We start from the raw sequence: 20,524 nt of genomic DNA, 5'->3' as shown, positions 1-20,524 counted from the left end.
TCTTGACACACTCAAACCAGTGCGCCTGGCACCTACTACCATACCCCATTCAAAGGCACTTAAATATTTTGTCTTGCCCATTCACCCTCTACATGGCACACACACAATCTATGTCTCAGTTGACTCGAGGCTTAAAAATCCTTCATTAACCTGTGTCCTCCCCTTTATCTAAATTAACAGGTGACTTCAGTAAGGGATTATAGTGTTTACCTGGATTCACCTGGTCAGTCTGTCATTGAAAGGGTAGGTGTTCCTAATGTTTTGTACACTCAGTGTAGATACAGGTCCTATTATGAATGATGGATGTAGGAGTGTATGTAGCTTAAACTGAAAAATATATATAAACGCAACATGCAACAATTTCAAAGATTTGTGAGTTACAGTTAATAAGGAATTCAGTCAATAAAATACATTCATTAGGCCCTAATCTATGGATTTTACGACTGGAAATACCTTAACAGATACCTTAAAAAGGGTAAAGGGTAGGGGTGTGGATGAGAAAACCATTCAGTATATGGTGTGACAACCATTTGCCTCATGCAGTGTGACACATCTCCTTCGCATAGAGTTGGATCAGGCTGTTGACTGTGGATTGTTACCCAACTCCTCTTCAATAGCTGTGCAAAATTGCTGGATATTGGCAGGAACTGGAACACGCTATTGTACACATCGATCCAGAGCATCCCAAATATTCTCAATGGATGACTTGTCTGGTGAGTATGCAGGCCATGGAAGAACTGGGACATTTTCAGCTTCCAGGAGTTGTTTACAGATCCGTGCGACATGAAACATGAGGTGATGGCGGCGAATGAATGGCACGACAATGGGCTTCAGAATCTCATCACAGTATCTCTGTGCATTCAAATTGCCATTGTGTTCGTTGTCAGTAGTTTACTCCTGCCCATACCATAACCCCACAACCACCATGGGGCACTCTTCACAACGTTGACATCAGCAAAGCGCTTGCCCACACAACTTCATACACACACAGTACAGTTTGAACAGATTAATCTGTGAAGAGCACACTTCTCCAGCTTGCTAGTGGCCATCGAAGGTGAGCATTTGCCCACTGAAGTCAGTTACGAAGTCGAACTGCAGCCAGGCCAAGAACCTGGTGAGGATGACGAGCACACAGATGAACTTCCCTGAGATGATTTGTGACAGTTAACACAGAAATTGTTTCGTTGTGCAAACCCACACCCACAGTTTCATCAGCTGCCCGGGTTGCTGGTCTCAAACGATCCCGCAGGTTAAGAAGCCGGATGTGGAGGTCCTGGACTGGCGTGGTTACAAGTGGTCTGCAGTTGTGTGGCTGGTTGTAAGTACTGCCAAATGATCTAAAACGGCAATGGAAAGCAGTTTATGGTAGAGAAATTAACATTAAATTATCTGGGAACAGCTCTGGTGGCTCCCTCAAAACTCAAGACATCTGTAGCATTGTGTTGTGTGACAACTGCACATTTAAGAGTGGACTTTAAAATCATGCTGTTTAATCAGCTTCTTGATATGCCACATCTGTCAGGTGGATGGATTATCTTGGCAAAGGAGAAATGCTCACTAACAGGGATGTAAACACATTTATGCACATTTGAGAGAAATATGCTTTCTTTGCGTATGGAACATTTCTGGGATGTTTTATTTCAGCTCATGAAACATGGGACCAGCACTTTACATGTTGTGTTTCCATTTTTCTTCAGTATAAATAACATTTGGGAATTCCATTACAAATTTTATTCAGCATTCTACTTAAAGTGCAGCATCATGATGGGCAACCCACTTGATTAAGCGCTATGGGGTTGGTCATTGGTCATGTTTGGAAAATTGTAAAGTAATATTAGAAAACTGTTAAATACTTGGGTAGGTTACTTTCTAAATGTAAGCTGTTACAGTTACTAGTTACCTGTACAACATTGTAGTCAGTAATGTAATTTTTGGATTACCCAAACTCATTAAAGTAATCTGATTACTTTCCCCTTAAGAGGCATTGGAAGAAGAGAAAAAGAACCATCAAACGAATTTAATGTTATCATAGTTGTCTCTGACTTCTGGTCAAACTCGCTCAGGTGGAACAAACTTCAACTTGAGTCTTTTTTTAATGCTGAATTGAATGTCATTGAGAAAACAGAAAGTTGTCCAAATGTATTATTTCGCAAACATCCTTTCTAAATTGAAAAGTAATTCAAGAAGTAATAATTTACTTAATTAAATGTATCCGAAATGATTACAATATTTTTTCCTGGTAAAGTAACTGATTACAGTAGGCTGGGTTTCACAAAAGCATCGTAGCACTAAGATCATCTTTCGCCAATTTAGTTTCAATGGAATTAAGATGATCTTAACGCGGCAGGTGGCCTCGTTGGGCCAGTAACCGAAAGGTTGCTTGATCAAATCCCCAAGCTGACAAGGTAAAAATCTGTCGTTCTGCCCCCGAACAAGGCAGTTAACCCACTGTTCCTAGGCTGTCAGTGTAAATAAGAATTTGTTCTTAACAGACTTGCCTGGTTAAATAAAAATTGAATTTACACAAATTATTTTTCACCAGTTGAAAAACACAGCACACCTGTCAAGTATATAAAGCCCAAAGGTCATGGGTCATTTGAGAATAGCTGAATTCTACACACAGTCAAACTACGGTTGTCCTCAATCAAAACACCTATTTCTCTCTCTCTTTCGGTCTCTCTCATACATAGTCTTAGAGAGAGCAAGAAAGAGGGGGGAGCACTTGAAATTCAAACTGACACACAACATATTACAAAAATTTTATTTACATAAGAACAGATACAATTTAAACATTGAATATGACTGCCTGATGCATCGTACCACCACACCTTACATGCCAATTTACAGTGTCTCATAATGAGCATTAAAAGTAATGACTCCGACTTTTTAGACACTATACTGGAAACACCAATACACTCTTACATATTTATATTTGAGATTCTTCAAACAGCCACCCTTTGCCTTGACTCTTGGCATTCTCTCAACCGCTTCATGAGGTAGTCACCCGGAATGCATTTCAGTTAACAGGTGTTCCTTGTTAAAAGTTAATTTGTGGAATTCCTTCTTAATTAAAGCATTTGAGCCAAGATATCCCAATTTGGTAAAAATACCAAGTCCATATTATGGCAAGAACAGCTCAAATAAGCAAAGAGAAATGACAGTCCATCATCACTTTAAAACCTCTTTGAGCTAGGTGGGACGCTAGCATCACACCTCGACAACATCCGATGACATTGCAGAGCGCGAAATTCAAAATACAAAAATCGTAATACTAAACATTCATGAAAATACAAGTGTCTTGCATCGTTTAAAAGCTTAACTTCTTGTTAATCCAACCGCGTTATCAGATTTCAAAAAGGTGTTACGGCAAAAGCATACCACGTGATTTTCTGAGGACAGCGGCCCGCATTAAAAACATTTTTCAAACCAGCAGAGGAGTCACAAAAATCAGAGATAGCGATACTATAAATCCCTTACCTTTGAAGATCGTCCTCTGTTTGCAATCCCAAGGGTCCCAGCTACAAAACAAATGGTTGTTTTGTTCGATAAAGTCCTTCTTTATATCTCAAAGAAGTCTGTTTAGTCAGCGCGTTTGATTTAGTAATCCACCATTCCACATGCAAAGGAATCCCAAAAACAAGTCAAACAACGTTTCTAATCAATCCTCAGGTACCCTAATATGTAAATAAACTATACAATTTAAGACGGAATGTAGTATGTTCAATACCAGAGACAAATAACGAAGTGTGCAGCCTCATCCACGGCACCACAAGACTACAGTCCTAATGAGAGACACCTTGAAAAACTAGAACTACTTGCTAATTTTTCAAAAAACAAGCCTGAAACCCATTCAAAAGACTTGACATCTAGTGGAAGCCATAGGAATTGCAATCTGGGAGGAATTCCTTTGAATATCCCATAGACAAGCATTGAAATGGCCTGTGACATCAACAAACAAAAAAATTCTGGATGGATTCTCCTCGGATTTTCACCTGCCATATCAGTTCTGTTATACTCAGACATTATTTTAATAGTTTTAGAAACTTCAGAGTGTTTTCTATCCAATGGTACCAATTATATGCACATCCAAGCTTCTGGGCCTGAGTAACAGGCAGTTTACTTTGGGCACGTCAGTCATCCAAACTTCCGAATACTGCCCCCTAGCCCAAAGAGGTTTAAGACATGAAGGTCAGTCAATACACAAAATTTCAAGAACTTCAAAATTTCTTCAAGTGCAGTCGCAAAAACCATCGGGCACTAGGATGAAACTGGCTCTCATTAGGACCGCCACAGGAATGGAAGACCCAGAGTTACCTCTGCTGCAGAGGATAAGTTCATTAGAGTTACCAGCCTCAGAAACTGCAGCCCAAATAACTGCTTCACAGAGTTCAAGTAACAGACACATCAACATCCACTGTTCAGAGGAGACTGCATGAATCAAGCCTTCATGGTGGAATTGCTGAAAAGAAACCACTACTAAAGGACAGCAATAAGAAGAAGAGAATTGCTTGGGCCAAGAAACACAAGCAATAGACATTAGACTGGTGGAAATGTGTCCTTCATTCTGGAGTCCAAATTTAAGATTTTTGGTCCCAACCGTCAGGTCTTTGTGAGATGCAGTGTGGGTGAACGGATGATCTCCGCATGTTTATTTCCCACCACAAAGCATGGAGGTGGTGTGATGGTGCTTTGCTGGTGACACTGTCAGATTTATTTAGAATTCAAAGTACACTAAACCAGCATGGCTACCACAGCATTCTGCAGCGATACGCAATCCCATCTGGTTTGGGCTACGTGGGACTATCATTTGTTTTTCGACAGGACAATGACCCAACACACCTCCAGGCTGTGTAAGGGCTACTTGACCAAGAAGGAGAGTGATGGAGTTCTGCATCAGATGACCTAGCCTCCACCATCACGCGACTTCATTCCAATTGAGATAGTTTGGGATGAGTCGGACCGCAGAGTGAATGAAAAGCAGCCAAGAAGTGCTCAGCATATGTGGGAACTCCTTCAATACTGTTGGAAAAGGTTGAGAGAATACCAAGAGTGCGCAAAGCTGTCATCAAGGCAAAGGGTGGCTATTTGAAGAAACTCAAATATAAAATATATTTTGATTTGTTTAACACTTTTTTGGTTATTTCATGAATCCATGTGTTATTTCATAGTGTTGATGTCTTCACTATTATTCTACAATGTAGAAAATATAATAAATAAATAAAAACCCTTGAATGAGTAGGTGTTCTAAAACTTTTGACCGGTAGTGTATGACACCAAAAACCTGTAAATTTGCGATACTGAACAGTGCTGGAGAGTACTTCAATTCCATAGAAACAGCGCCATCTTGTGTTCAAAACAGCTTTCAATTCAACGTTCATCATGGCGACATGAAGTTGGGGGGGAAATCCCTTAAACTTTATAAATGAATGGAAAATAAATGTCATGATTTATTTTTTGGTTAATTTACAATATTTTTATTATAATAATGACCCTCTCCCTCCCCCTCTCTTCCTCTCATTCCCCCTTGCTCATTTTCTCTATCCTCTTCCTAGTACTTCACCCCTATGTGCCATTTTCTACTTCCCTCCTTTTATCCATCCTTCCGTTCTCAGACACACTAGGCTCTAATACATAAGATGCTCCCAGGCAGGTACGAGAACATCTCCACAGTTTGCTCAGTCTGTTGAAACGTGGAGTCATTTCTCCATCTCCAGAGAGGCTAAGAGAAGCTGCCCACTGACCCCACTTCTGACTTCCACTCTCCCTGACCCCTCCACTCCCTCCATCCCCTCCTCCCTGGGTCTGATTGGGTCGGTATCCAGGGGGTCCTGCTGGATCCCTGTCGGGCTGGGTATGGTCTCAGAGGCATGGAGGACCTCCACAGGGGTGACTACGTCCCCCTCTCCGGTTTTCCCTGCAGTGTCTGGGCCACGGACAACAGCTGACTTAGTCCTCAGGCTCACCTTCAGCTCCCCATCTTTGACCTGAAAGAGAAAACAAAGAAATGCAGTGAGTGATGAGAGAGTATGTGTGTAGTCTGAAGCTGGCTATGAGCACAGGTCATATTCAAGGCAAATGTAGTTCAAGTTGGTCCCAGTTTAACCCCCTAAAGCCAGTTTTCCCCTATTCCCTCACCTAACATTGATATTTTTCACTTCATAATCAGTAGCTCTTCATAGGCCACTTTTATCTTATTCCTCAGCTTGTTAATTCTCTCCTTGGCCTGCCTCATCCTCTTCTCCATGTCCTCTTTGCTGGTGACAGACTGGTCCCTCCTGACCTTCACAGACTCCAGGTGACAGTGTCTCTGTGTCAATCGGACAATACACACACACACACAGCAATTAAACCATGAGTGAATTACACTCCAACAACAGATATTAGGCAGACACTCATATACTGTAGTTAGTGTAATTAACAAAAAAATAGCATCTCTTCAATAGTGTTACTGTCCTTGGCATATTCAATCAGCTATGCACTCACTTACCATAAGATGGCAGCAGTTTTATAAATAATCAGAACACTAATCAAGAGACTACCCAACCAAGCCCCAGTCTTAAAATGACAAGAGATTATGGAACTCATCCTCTCACTGAAGGTCCCCACTTTACTGGGGGCTGTACCCAGGAAACTACCGCCACTAGCAGGAGTGTGCGTTTGATTCTGACACCACTATAAAGGTCTGAGGCTACAAAAGGCTACACTTTGCTCTGCCCCACCAGTAGCCCTGGCCGGTACCCACCATGTTGTATGCCTCCCCGCTGGCCCACTCCCTGGGCTGGGCAGGTATGATACCTTGGCTAAGTAGCTGCTCCAGAATTTCACTGGACCTGGGTCTCTCACCACTCTCATGAACCAGGCTAGGGATGTGGGCTAGGAGTGTGAAACACACAAGGTCTCTGACAAGCATACACTCTTTCACTCTCTCTCTTTTACACACACACACACACACGCTAGTGGTGGTAGTTTCCTGGGTACAGCCTTTGGTAAGGTGGGGACCTCTCCAGTGTACAGGACCACTCCACTGTCTGTGGTGAACTTTGACACTGCAGAGTCACCCCTACTACCTTGTCTACTCCCTGTGTCATCCTGTTGGGAGGAATTACAAAGTCACTTTTATAAGTTAAATACACAGTGGCAATGTCCTAAATGTGCTTAAAAATATACACTGAACAAAAATAGTAACACAACATGCAACAATTAACGATTTAACTGAGTTACAGTTGATATAAGGAAATCAGTCAATTGAAATAGGCCCTAATCTATGGACTTCACATGACTGGTCAGTGGCGCAGCCATGGGTGTGCCAGGGAGGGAATAGGCCAACCCACTGGAGAGCCAGGCCCAGCCAATCCGAATAAGTTTTTCCCCACAAAAGGGCCCCACAAAAACAGAAATACTCCTAAGTTTCATCAGCTGTCTGGGTGGCTGGTCTCAGACAATCCTGCAGGTGAAGAAGCCAAATGTGGAGGTCCTGGGCTGACATGGTTACACGTGGTCTGCGGGTTGTGAGGCCAGTTGGACGTACTGCCAAATTCTTTAAAACAAAGTTGGAGGCAGATTATGGTAGAGAAATTAACATTAAATGATCTGGCAAAAGCTTCGGTAGACATTACTGCAGTCAGCATGCCAATTGAACACTCCCTCAAAAATTGAGACATCTGTGGCATTGTGTTGTGTAACAAAACTGCACATTTTAGAGTGGCCTTTTATTGTCCCCAGCACAAGGTACACCTGCTTCTTGATCTGTCACACCTGTCAGGTGGATGGATTATCTTGGCAAAGGACAAATGCTCACTAACAAGGATGTAAGCAAATTTGTGCACAAAATTTGAGAGGAATAAGCTTTTTGGCATATGGAACATTTCTGGGATCTTTTATTTCAGCTCATGAAACCAACACTTTACATGTTGCATTTATATTTTTTCAGTATAAAATGTTGCCTATTACTATATTAGATCAAGCATTAAAAGGCGTGTAATCTGCATTGTTCAATGGTAGCCGAATAGTTTGGTTGATTTTAGAAGAATCGTGACAGTGGATGAAAGGATAGCCTGCGACTCAATGGAGGTAGCCTACCACGATTCTCGAGCTGCCGCATCCCATATCTACTTCTAATAATAAGGCTTTCGGCTGAGATTCTACAGTTTGAGAATATTGCGGGATATTGACACATAAGGACCCTCTCAAGCAGTCGGGTTCCTTCACACTTTCCAAGAGAGCGCGACCCATGTCGCCATGGACTCTATGCGTTACCATGGCACGTTGCTACAATACATCTGACCCGGTTTAAGGCCAGTAGGTGTCAGGGTCACTGCAAAACAACAGCCAATCTATTGTCCTTAATATAAATCCCCTTCCAAGTTGTTATTAGTCCTTGTAGGGGCCCCTGTGCAAGCAGGTTGACTGCAACCAATTACTTAACATGACATTTTAAATCACACATACAAGAAAAAAATACTTATGAAATAAAAATACTTAATATATGCTCTGGGAGGAGAAAGCAGAGCCAGGCGTTCCTGTGAAGGAAGTGACCATGGTGGTTCCACACGGGCAGGAGACACAGACAAACCTCCTGTCGATGCCTGGCTCTTAGCCTCATATGCATGGCCTCCAGAGTTTTCCTGTATGTCAGGTTACAGATAGCTATTGAGCATTTAAGTGTGTTATGTTGATGTAGTCAAGTCAACTTTTTTCAAGACAAAAGAAAATCTCAATGGTCTTTCATACCCACAACCACAAGGAGGCGATATTGAGGTGTGAGGTTTGCTCTCATAGAACAGTCACTGTTAGTTCCAGAGGAGGTATGTTTTAGCAGACTCATTTGTCTCCTTCACTACTGTCGAGGGATAACTCACAAAGAGGAGTAGTTTCTTCTCGGGTTCTTGGTCTCCTGCAGAAGACCAATGTGGGACTGGAGGGGTAGAAGCACTGGGTCAGGGCAGCCATACATACATACTGACAACAATTAACATTGTATTGTTACCATGAAACAATTATAGGATGAGAGAAGGCAAGTGACATACAGACAAGACAGACAGGCAGGCTGACCAGCAGGCTAGACAGGGAGAGACAGGCAGGACAGACCTGATCCATGCAGAGCTCATAGTTTGCCCTTTGGGCCAGGACGTCCAGCTGGGTGTGGGTCAGCTGTTGCTCAGAGTTCATGACCCGTCTCTCCACCTTCTGTATCTCCTTGACCAGGCCCACCAGTGTCCGCCACCTGGGGACAGTTCAAAGGTCAGTCAACTTATATCATCAGCATCACTAAGGCTACTAAGCACAAGAAAATATTGTTTTACATGACTATCCTTTTCAACATTCTGTTTTATAGACCTTGCACAACGGAATTAAGTGGAATTCTTATGTGGATTTCTTATGTAGAACTCTTTAGGTCTCTGTCAGGCTTACAGCACATTTCACAGTGTCAATATTTACAGAAATGCCAAGTGATCACAAGGCAGGTCCCAACTGTACGGCAGATGAATGAACAACACGGCTAGGATCAGGATATCTGAACACCTGCCGTTTCTCCCACTCCAGAGTATCCCTGTCCCCAGCACAAGGTGCACCTGTGTAATGATCATGCTGTTTAAACAGCTTCTTGATATGCCACACCTGTCAGGTGGTTGGACGATCTTGGCAAAAGAGAAATGCAGACTAACAGGGATGTAAACACATTTGTGCACAAAATTGGAAGAGAAATGAGCTTTTGTGCATATGGAATATTTCTGGAATCTTTTATTTCAGCTCATGAAAACACGGGACCCACACGTTACATGTTGCATTTATATTTTGTTCAGTAATATCTTGCATTTTTCAAATTCTACCAACTGGACAATTTTTGACTTGTAGCTAAAAGGTTGTAATTTTTATGCAATTTGTACCAACACTGGCTTCTTAATGTCCACTTCTTAATGTCCACTTGAAATACATTATTTTTCATCAGATTTCACAGTCCGTGCCTAAAATTATATTAAGCCTTTACTAACAGTTGAATGCATCAAACCACTTCCAAAATCAATCACTTACCACATGAATTCAAAATTATAAAAATGACAGAAGTATATAGTAAAGAGCTTGTACGTGGAGCAGCTTATTAGCAAAGAAAAAAGTGAAACGTGGCAAACTTCAAAACTCTTCAGAATCACTTGGAATCCTCCATTGGAACTATACAGTCTGTGACAAAACCATTTCTGACATCCCAAGTAAGCCAGTAAACACATTGTATGTTGAAAACAGAATGGTGCAGGGTCACAACAGAGTACAATGTTTGCATTTGTACTGGCACCTAATCAATGATTTTATAACATTGTCATGTTTTTCCTCACTGCACATGGTCAACTGTGTCAATGTAAGGAACACATGCAGCTGGTGGAGAATACAGGAGGGTTTGCATGCATGCAGTCAAAAACGCTAAGGAGACTAAATGTGATACTATGTTTCTGGCCAGACATCAGTCTAGTCATCCTCCGTCTAGACATAATGAGGCTCCATGTACAGCTGGAAAACCAAATCAAGAAGATAACCATTGACCTTTAAAGTTTAAACCCTCAGGGCCTTATTGATCAATCTATTCATATAGCTGACATATCAACACATTTGCTGTAATAATCAGGAATTCCAGCACCAATGCACAGTTGAAGCATTTTCTACACAATATTGGCTTTAAATGCATAAGACTATAGGTTATTGTTCATACAACTTTGAATTAAGGAGAATATGAATGCGAATTGACAAAAGGGACCACTGAAATCCGATTTTACCTGTTCTACCAAAACCCTATTAAGCTACACAATATGGGCATAAAATGGTCCTTCAGATATACATTTAAAATCGGCATACAAGCTTCCTCGTTTGGTGTACAGTGTTAAAAATCTGTGTTCAAACACTGCATAACTATAAAGAGAGAGTATGGCAACAAACATAATTACCTTTAATTATCTGACAGAGAGCTCAACCTCTACTCAAGTGTTGTTTGAAAAGGTCACTGTCAAAACAATAACTGCACGTGGCAATGTTTACCACCTGGCTGGGGCCAGCCCCTTGGGACAGACAACACACTTCGCAAGCATACCGCCCCTCCGACTAGACAGAAAAGCTACATTCCTAAAATGTTTGCCCCGGGCCACTATAAATTGCTGGAATGCGTCCAGGCCACAAACATTATTGATGCAGAGTTCCAGACGCGTGTACATGATTTCCGAGTTCCAGACGCCTGTACATGATTTCCGGAAAGATTTCAACAATGCAAAGAAACCTAATGGCTGAGAGCAGCCTCGCCCCAACCCATTATTTCGACATGTGGCATGACTATATGAACCTAGGGAGGCTGCTGGAGAAACTTTGTGACGTCGCAGATCGGACAGCGACCACCTGTACCCAGCTAAAGGAGCACGTGCCGGACGCAGAAGACCACCAGACCGGTCGCCAGGAGCAACAATGGTTTCGTCTGAATTCGATCGGGACTGAGAGTCTGAGTTCTGCAAGCAGCATTTCAGGCAACACGAGCCACAGCCTGGGTTCCGGTGATTACTGCGGCTTCTGCAAGCAAAATGGAGAAACGGCAGAGATCTACCGGAGCCACAAACTGAAATCCAAAGACAGCAAAGTCATCTGCCCCATTCTGAGGAGCTACATTTGTCCTATGTGTGGCGGCACCGGAGACAAAGCTCACACGCGCCGGTACTGCCCACAGCGCAACGGCGTGGTGCCGAAATACCGGGGGACTGTGGAGTAGAATCAATCTACATATTTATGGAGAAAATAGATCCAACGTTCTTGTTCAGTTAGATATACCCATTGTTAACATATATATTTTTTACAAAGTGACTTAATGCGCCTTTGATGTTCTGCTATGAAAAAAATAAACCTATTTTCGTACATAACTTAAATGGTTTTTGTTCACGTTCTCCTTCCACAATTCTGGTATATGGCATGTTACACAACTAAATAATTTCATACTGAACCTTTATTTAAATAGGCAAGTCAGTTAAGAACAAATTCTTATTTACAATTATGCCTACCGGGGATTCTGCCAACTGCCTTGTTCAGTTGGCAGAATGACAGATTTTCACCTTGTCAGTTCGAGGATTCGATCTAGCAACCTTTCGGCTACTGGCCCAACGCTCTAACCACTAGGCTACCTGCATTCTATTATTTTGCGGGAAAGAAATTACAACATGTTAATTACATATTATAGTTTTATTGACGGCAATTACCCATGGATCTTGTTTTTATTACTAATCCAGTAATAATCATGGCTTTAAAATTAAATCGACTACCTTATTATCCAAAGTCACCCTAGTCCATTTAAACAAGCAATATAAAAATATATACTAATACTTTGTACAATACTGGTTTTGGTCCAAACAAAAGTGGATCAGAAATGCCAATATACCTTTAGTCTTTAAAGGATCCCAATATGCATTTAATTTTTTAATGGATTTCAGGCAACTTTGAATATAGGGATTTACATAATAAATTCTAATGACAAAATGCTGAATGTAGAGTTGGTTTAACACACAAATTCAACTTCACAGATAAAAAAAAAAGCAAGTTACTATTTACAGGTTATAATGTTCAAAGGCCAATTAAGAGAGCGGCAGGAGGTGGTGAAGGGAGAGAACGTGAATAAGAATAAAGGGAAGAGAAAGAGGGCACAAGAGAAAACATGAGAATAAAGGAGATGGAGCGACAAAGGGATTAAAAAAGTATCAAGAACAGTGAACGAATGTGGAACTACAGATTTACAAAGTCCTAAGGATGATATTTCAGGAGTCGGTCTCCAGCCCCAATCTCCACAGTGCTGGGTTAACGGTCCTCTCTTCCCCACTCTCCTCTGCCTCCATTTAAACACATTCATAAGCTTCTCACCATCAACTGTCTGACAGCCTCAACCAGCCACTACCACACAACACTTTCGTCCAGTTCACACACACACACACACACACACACACACACACCTCAAATCTGTATACAGAAAACAAGCACGTGTCATTCAGTACACAGAAAACTGTACATACAGCTTACACACCATTGACACTGTCTACACCTCAAATAGTACCCTATTCCCGACCCAATGATGTGCACTGCTTCAAATTCACAGGTTAAACTAAAGTTCACTACATAGGGAGTAGGGTGCCATTTGGAATTCACACCACAGCTCTTAATCTCTGCATTAACTTTCGCAGTTCATAACCTGATCACCCATACTAATCAACTTAACAGTCCAATTTTTACACTGTCAACTTTCAATTTCAGTTTTTGCATTTGTATTTTCATTACAAAAAGTCATGACAATGTTCTAGCCAACATTTTGAGGTGTTGTTAAGCAGAAGTTTCTCGCTTGATTGTGTTGTTGTCGCCATCATACTGTAGGTTCATTTGCAGTTTATTTTTTAAGCCTGACACCTGCCCTGTACAAGGGTCCCGCTCTCTAGTTGCTCTGGGGTCTATCACCCCCCCCTCCCATCAGAGTATCACCCATATATCTCCAAATGGGGGCTTCACCAGAGCTCCTTTACATGCTAAGTAGTTCAGTGTTTGTCCAGAGGAAGTAGTCCTGTCTATGCTTAAAGGGTCAAGTCTAGTCCGATGGATGTTTTACTTCTTACGCCGGACAGCCGTTTTGATCTTGCGTCTAGCAATTGAGTTCTGTCCTGCAGGGGCTGCAGTGAAGGTGGTGCTCTTTGTTGACCTGTAGTAGGGGATAAGACGCCATCAACACAATTCAAACTAAGCGTGCGCACATCCAATAACTTGCAGATGTTCGGTACAAAAAGGCAACTATTTTTATTTAATTATTATCAACACCATCACAATTATACATTACATGTGTTAAATGCAATGACTTGAGACTAACACCTGAACCACTAAAACAGGGAAAGCAAAAATTCTGAGAGCATATAAATACCACTGTATTTACATAGGGACGGGTGAATTTGGGCCGATCCTTTTTCAGGAGTTGGAGCTGTTGGACTCACCCAATAAAGTTAAAGCCACCTCCAGGTGCACTGGGCTGGGGTGCCATGGAGGGCGTGGCAGAAGAAGCGGGGGACCCTCCTGGTACCCCTCCGAAAGCAAACACCCCCGTGCTGTTACTGGATGTGCCGAACGCACCGACTCCTCCAAACTGGAAACCTCCACCTGGTAAAACCATGGACATCGGGTGAATCTTTGAAGTTGCGTGATTGCTTTTGAATCATCCTCTCTCGCTACTCCAGACTTAGTAAAATGTATTTAAAAAAAAAAATCATATCAATCTTCAAAAGGGCATTTGTTTTTTTATTGCCTTCAGAATATATTCATACCCCTTGAATTATTCCACGTTGTGTTATAGCCTGGATTCAAAATATTTTTTCAGTCATCAACACTCAATACCTCAATGACAAAGAAAACATGTTAACATTTTTGCAAATGTAATGAAAATGAAATACAGAAATCTTATTTACATAAGTATTCACACTCGAGTCAATACTTTAGAAGCACATTTGGCAGCTTTTCCAGCTGTGTAAGTCTAAGCACTTCTCAACCCTGGATTGTGCAACATCAAGATGGTTGCTGATCATTGCTAGACAGACATTTTCATGTCTTGCCATAGATTTTCAAGCTCATTTAAGTCTAAACTGTAACTAGGCCACTCAAGAACATTCACTGTTGTCTAGGTAAGCAACTTGTGTATATTTGGCCTTGTGTTTTAGGTTATTGTCCTGCTGAAATATGAATGTCTCCCAGTGTCTGTTGGAAAGCTGACTAGGTTTTCCTCTTGGATTTAGCCTTTGCTGAGCTCTATTCCGTTTCTTTTCATCATAAAACACTCCTTAGCCCTTGCCAATGACAAGCAAACCCATAACATGTAGCCGCCACTACACTTGAAAATATGATGAGTGGGTGTCAGTGATGTGTTTAGGGCAAACAAAATTTGATTTGAAATACAATGCATTAGCTGTCACATGCGCCGAATACAACAGGTGTAGATCTTAAAACAAAATGTTTACTTACAAGAACTCTTTAACTGCACTGTTGGTTAAGGTAAGAAAATATTTACCAAATAATCTAAAGTAAAAAAAATTAAAAACGAGGCTATATACAGGGAGGTATCGGTACCGAGTCTACAGCCCCGTCGATGTGAATGTGGGCTTGTTCAGCCGGCCTTTTCCTGTAATCCACAATCAGCTCCTTTGTCTTGCTCACATTGAGGGAGAAGTTGTTGTCCTGGCACCACACTGCCTGGTCTCTGACCACCTCCCTATAGGCTGTCTCATCGTTGTCAGTGATCAGGCTTAAAACTTGTGTTGTCAGCAAAGTTAGTGTTGGAGTAGTGTTTGACCACACAGTCGTGGGTGAACAGGGAGTACAGGAGGGGACTAAGCACACACCCTTGAGGGGCAAGAGTGTTGAGGATCAGTGAGGCAGAGGAGTTGTTGCCTACCCTTACCACCTGGGGGCGGCCCATCAGGAAGTCCAGGATCCAGTAGCAGGGGGAGGTATTTAGCACTTCATGGCTACCGACGCGAGTGCTACGGGCAGTAATCATTTACACAGGTTACCTTTGCTTCCTTGGGCACAGGGACTATGGTGGTCTGCTTGAAACATGTAGGTATTACAGACTCGGTCAGGGAAAGGTGAAAATGTCAGCGAAGACACTTGCCATTTGGTCCATGCATGCTTTGAGTACACGTCCTGGTAATCCGTCTGTCCCTGCAGCCTTGTGAATGTTGACCTGTTTAAAGGTTTTGCGCACATCGGCTACCGAGAGTGTGATCACAGTCACCTGGAACAGCTGGTGCTTTCATGCATGCTTCAATGTTGCTTGCCTCGAAGCGAGCATAAAAAAGTAATTTAGCTCGCCTGGGCAACTCGAGGCCGGGTTTCCCTTTCCCTTTGTAGTCCGTAATAGTTTTCAAGCCCTGCCACATCCGACAAGCGTCAGAGCCGGTATAGCAGGATTCAATCGTAATCCTGTATTGACGCGTTGCCTGTTTGATGGTTAGTCAGAGGGCGTAGAGGGATTTCTTAGCGTCCGGATTAGTGTCCCGCTCCTTGAAAGCGACAGCTCTAGCCTTTAGCTAGATGCAGATTTTGCCTGCAATCCATGGCTTCTGGTTGGGATATGTGCATATGGTCACTGTGGGGACGACATCATTGATGCACTTATTGATGAAGCCTGACTGAGGTGGTATACTCCTCAATGCCATTGGATGAAACCTGGAACATATTCCAGTCTGTGCTATCAAAACAGTCCTGTAGAGTAGCATCCGCATCATCTGACCACTTTTGTACTGAGCCAGTCACTTCCTGCTTTCATTCTTGCGTGTAAGCAGGAATCAGGTGGAAGGAATTCTGGTCAGATTTGCCAAATGGAGGGCGAAGGATAGCTTTGTATGAGTCTCTGTGTGTGGAGTAAATGTGGTCTAGAGTTTTCCCCCCTGTGGTTTCACGTGACATGCTCGTAGAAACGAGGTAAAACGGATTTCAGTTTTGCCTGCATTTAAGTCCCCTGCCACTAGGAGCACCGCCTCGATGACCATTTTCTTGTTTGCTTATGGCTTTATAGCTGGTTGAGTGCGGTCTTAGTGCCAGCATCGGAATAGAGGACAAAGTCCATTTCTTTGCCACATTTTTAGCAGTTTTACTTTAATGCCTTATTGCAAACAGGACACGTTTTGGAATATTTCTTATTCTGTACAGGCTTCTTTCTTTTCACTCTGTCATTTAGGTTAGTATTGTGGAGTAACTACAATGATGATCCATCCTCAGTTTTCTCCGATCACAACCATTCAACTGTGTAACTGTTCTTCTTTGCGAAGCATTGGAAAACGTCCCTGGTCTTTGTAGTTGAATATGTTTAAAATTCACTGCTTGACTGAGGGAACTTTCATATATTATGTGTGGGGTTTGTATGTGTGAGGTAGAGATGAGGTAGTGATTCAAAAATCATGTGTATTATGTGACATGTTAAGCACATTTTTATTCTATGCTTGCCATAAAGTGCTTGAATACTTGACATTGCAGCTTTTCATTTTTAATTAATTTGTAAACATTTTGAATAACATTCCACTTTGACATTATGGAGTATTGTGTGTAGGCCAGTGACAAAATCAATTTAATAAATTTTAAATTCAGGCTGGAACAAAATGTGGAAAAAGTCAAAGGGTGTGAATGCTTTCTGAAGGCACTGTACATACACTAAACAACCCCAGAAAGTGACCGTAGCAACCCACCTGGTGCGGCGGGGGTGGATGAGCCAAAAGCGGGCGTGGAGTTGGCTTGGTGGTCGAACACAGCGACAGAGTTGGCCTTCCCCCCGAAGGCAGGGGGCTGGGAGGCCGTGGCAGAGAAGGGGGACGGGGCGGGAGAACCAAACGCAGGGGCATTGGGCTGGGAGGTACCCTGACCAAAGGTAGGAGCTTGTCCCGATTCAAAGCCAGAGGAGGAGGCAGGGCTGAATACAAACTGAGCAGGGGCTGCTGATGGAGCTGGAGAGAGACAAGTTGATTACATTTCAACCAACAGAAAAAGAGCACTTAAGTGGAAATACATCTTGGGTAAACTATTGGTCAATGCAGTCAACAGCTACACATATTCCATCAAGAGAAGTGAACAGAAAAAGCACAACACTATCAATTCACAGTAAAATAGTGCAGTGGCATCATTCGGGATGAAAAAAACAATGTTCCTTGAAAATAAGTCCTAAAAAGAACCAACCTGTAGATAAGGCAGTGGAGAGTGGTGCCGCTCCAAAAGCGAAGGAGGGAGCAGCAGTGTTAGGTCCAGACCCAAACAGGAATGGTTGAGCCGGGCCAGGGTTCAGGGAAGCTGCAGGGGCAGGCAGGCTGTCCTGGCTCTGCCCAAACAAGAAGGACTTGGCTGGGGTGGCCTCACTGGAGGCACTCTGCCCAAACAGGAAGGTCCTGGGGTCTGGGATAGGGGCTGGGGTAGTGCTGCTGGTGGGCCCAAACAGCCTGGGGGCAGGGGTGGTGGAAGTAGAGGTGGTGGTGGTTGACATAAACCCAAACACTGGCTTTGAGACTGCAGCATCTGCAAGAAAAACAAGAAAAACAACTGAATTAAAGAATGATTGGTTTAGGTGTAGACAATGTGTACATTCACACAAAAAAGTATCAATTTTATAGTAGAACGTCCATTTAAAGAATTGACAAATACAAAATGAGTTAATAATAACATGAACTAACTATTGCAGCGTATCCCTCCCACCTGTAGCGCTTTGCCCAAAGCTGAATGAGGGCTTAGGGGCTTTTGCTGCTGGGGTCTCGCTGTCTGCCAGCTTCCCAAATGTGAAGGTAGGTGCTTTGGGCTGGTCTGCAGATGGATCTACCATAAAGAAGGAAAAGCCTCCAGGGGGAGCCGATGCCTCCGCCCCTTTACTAGCAGCACTGAACAGGAACCCAGACCCCATAGAGGCCTCCTTCTCAGGCTTCCCAAAGGTGAAAGGGTCCTTGTCTTTCTCTAGCAATTCCTCAAATATGCTGCCCCCTAGTGGTGTGGCCAGGGTAGGAGGCTCAGCCAGCTTCCCAAAAATAGGAGCTGATGCTGTTGTGGTGGTTTCTGTAGAAGCTCTACTGTCGTTCTCTGTAGAGACAGGAAGGCTTAAAGTAGAGGTGGTGGTTGTCGGTTTTGATAGTCCAAAGGAGAACCCTCCGTCTGAGGGTTTGCTCTCCGTGCTAGCAGCTGCTGTAGTGCCGAACGAGATCCCACCACTGATGCCAAATTTGAACCCGGCACCCATACTCAGGGCTTCAGCCTTCCTCCCCTCGTCCGCTGCAGGGGTGGAAGCAGTAGATGCTCCAAATTTGAAGCCCTCTGTGGAGCTGCCAAATTTGAAGCCTGCAGAGCTGCTGGTGTCTGTTGAGGTGGTGTCTGATGAAGCAGATGCACTGAATTTGAAGCCCCCTGAAGAGGAGTCAGAGAGGGTGCCGCCGAATTTGAAGCCCCCAGAACCAGAGGCCGAGTCCGATGACACCCCCATGCCAAACTTGAATCCCCCTGAGCAAGTGTCAGACAAGGACTGGATACCAAATGACGAAGAACCGAATGCTGAAAGAGACGGAGGATCACATTAATTAACTACTTCAGTATTCTGTATAAATTTCCTTAGCCTAGTTCAGGCTTCACATCTCTCCTCACTCCTCAAGATGACAGTTGACAGCTGTACGTACCTTTAGGCTCTACTAAAGCCCCAGGCTTAGGGGTCTGACAGGCCACACACGCCTGGTCTGCTCCCTTGTTCTGAACACAGCACACGTCACATTCCCACGCTCCATCTGGCTTCTTGAACTGGGCCCCAAAGCCTAGTAGAGGAGTGATGCTGACAGGGGCGGGAGTTAGAGACTGAGTCGCTGCCGTCACTCCTGTTAGGTAGATGAAGATATGAGCGATAAGCAAAAATGTAAACATAAATTTGCACCAGATTTCTTTAAAATACTTTCTTGAAGATCTTCTGATGCAAAATTAACAGTGGGCCAAGATAGCAGTATTGAGACAAACACTCTCAATGGCAACTTAATGAGAAAAAAACATTACTAAGCCAAAAACAAAAAAAACAACCAGGTTGTTCCCTCTTCTCATTACCTGGCTTAGTGCTCATACAGGAAACACACTTGATGTCCTGCGCCTTGTTCTGCACCATGCACATGTCACACTCCCACGCTCCCTCCGGCTTCTTAAACTTGTCCCCGAAGCCCAAGAAGGGGGCAGCAGCGGGCAGAGTCTTAGCCTCCGAGAAGGCATGCAGAGTCAGTGTGGCTTTAACTCCAGTCCCAGGCTTGGCTGTCTCACAGGCTACACATTTGACTGCCTGAGGCTTGTTCTGAACCAGACAAGTGTCACAGTCCCAGCTTCCCGCAGACTTTGTGAACAGTGCTCCAAAACCAGCAGCGGTAGTAGTGGTGGAACCCTCCAGCCCAGACAACGTTGTGAAGTGTTCACTGTCAGTCTTCGCTAAAGTAGAGTTTGGATGTGGGGTCATACAGGCCACACACTTTGTGGCAGTGGGTTTGTTCCTAACCATGCAGACGTCACAGTCCCAGGAGCCTGTTGGCGCTTTGAACAAGTCCCCAAGGGAGGGGGCAGTGGACAGGGCTGGGGTCTCCTGGGGGGCTTTGGGGACAGGGGAGGTCTGAGTAACAGGAACGGCAAACCCTATGGGAAAGAGATGGGGTTAAAAACCACCCTAAAACCAGAAATGAATATAAAGACATTATTTGAAAATACACTCATTTAAACCCACCATTAAAAAGAGCCACAACACTGTCATGACAAATTACATAAGTAATGACAAATGATGGCAGATGACTTGTAAGTCGTATAAGAGAGAGATCAGGTAAAGCGTTACTAGAAACGTCAAGGTTCTGTATTCATGTTGCCGTCATTCTCACCAGGTCCTTTGAGGAGCTCCAGCACACTGCCCTGTTTCAACATCTTGGCTGGTTTAAACGGCCCGTCAAACTCCTCCATGCTCTCACTGGCAGCATGCTTCACTACAGAGATACCAATGGAAACA

The 20,524-nt window shown here is 43.3% G+C and overlaps 2 protein-coding genes across 6 annotated transcripts in view; one reads left to right on the top strand and one right to left on the bottom strand.

Moving 5' to 3' along the window:
• The first annotated feature begins 11,068 nt into the window (after positions 1–11,068).
• nanos2 (nanos homolog 2) lies at positions 11,069–11,888 on the top strand. The gene has a single exon (XM_024443405.2). It carries the CDS (start codon positions 11,225–11,227, stop codon positions 11,738–11,740), a length of 516 nt encoding a protein of 171 aa, XP_024299173.1. The 5' UTR covers positions 11,069–11,224; the 3' UTR covers positions 11,741–11,888.
• Positions 11,889–12,185: 297 nt separating this feature from the next.
• LOC112264372 (nuclear pore complex protein Nup153) overlaps positions 12,186–20,524 on the bottom strand; it is a 30,006-nt gene continuing 21,667 nt past the window's right edge. For 4 of the 5 annotated variants that reach the window (XM_024440920.2, XM_024440921.2, XM_024440922.2 and 1 more), the window contains exons 14-21: positions 20,400–20,501; positions 19,594–20,163; positions 19,182–19,373; positions 18,220–19,059; positions 17,710–18,042; positions 17,226–17,480; positions 13,986–14,148; positions 12,186–13,699 (exon numbers count right to left, since the gene is read on the bottom strand). In XM_024440920.2, coding sequence (XP_024296688.1) covers positions 13,606–13,699; positions 13,986–14,148; positions 17,226–17,480; positions 17,710–18,042; positions 18,220–19,059; positions 19,182–19,373; positions 19,594–20,163; positions 20,400–20,501 — 2,549 coding nt within the window. In that variant the 3' untranslated portion in view covers positions 12,186–13,605. Of the gene's footprint in view, positions 13,700–13,985; positions 14,149–17,225; positions 17,481–17,709; positions 18,043–18,197; positions 19,060–19,181; positions 19,374–19,593; positions 20,164–20,399; positions 20,502–20,524 lie in introns of those variants that run through there. The other variant, XM_042295243.1, reaches the window with a different exon arrangement.

Source organism: Oncorhynchus tshawytscha, linkage group LG13 (genome assembly GCF_018296145.1).
Source record: "Oncorhynchus tshawytscha isolate Ot180627B linkage group LG13, Otsh_v2.0, whole genome shotgun sequence".
NCBI classification, from domain to species: domain Eukaryota; kingdom Metazoa; phylum Chordata; class Actinopteri; order Salmoniformes; family Salmonidae; genus Oncorhynchus; species Oncorhynchus tshawytscha.
The sequence above is the reverse complement of the archived record's forward strand: the minus strand, read 5'-3'. Positions and strand labels throughout refer to the sequence as shown.

Bases quoted from the DNA above. Each gene is read 5' to 3' on its own strand.
- nanos2 (XM_024443405.2), top strand. From the start codon at position 11,225: ATGATTTCCGGAAAGATTTCAACAATGCAAAGAAACCTAATGGCTGAG.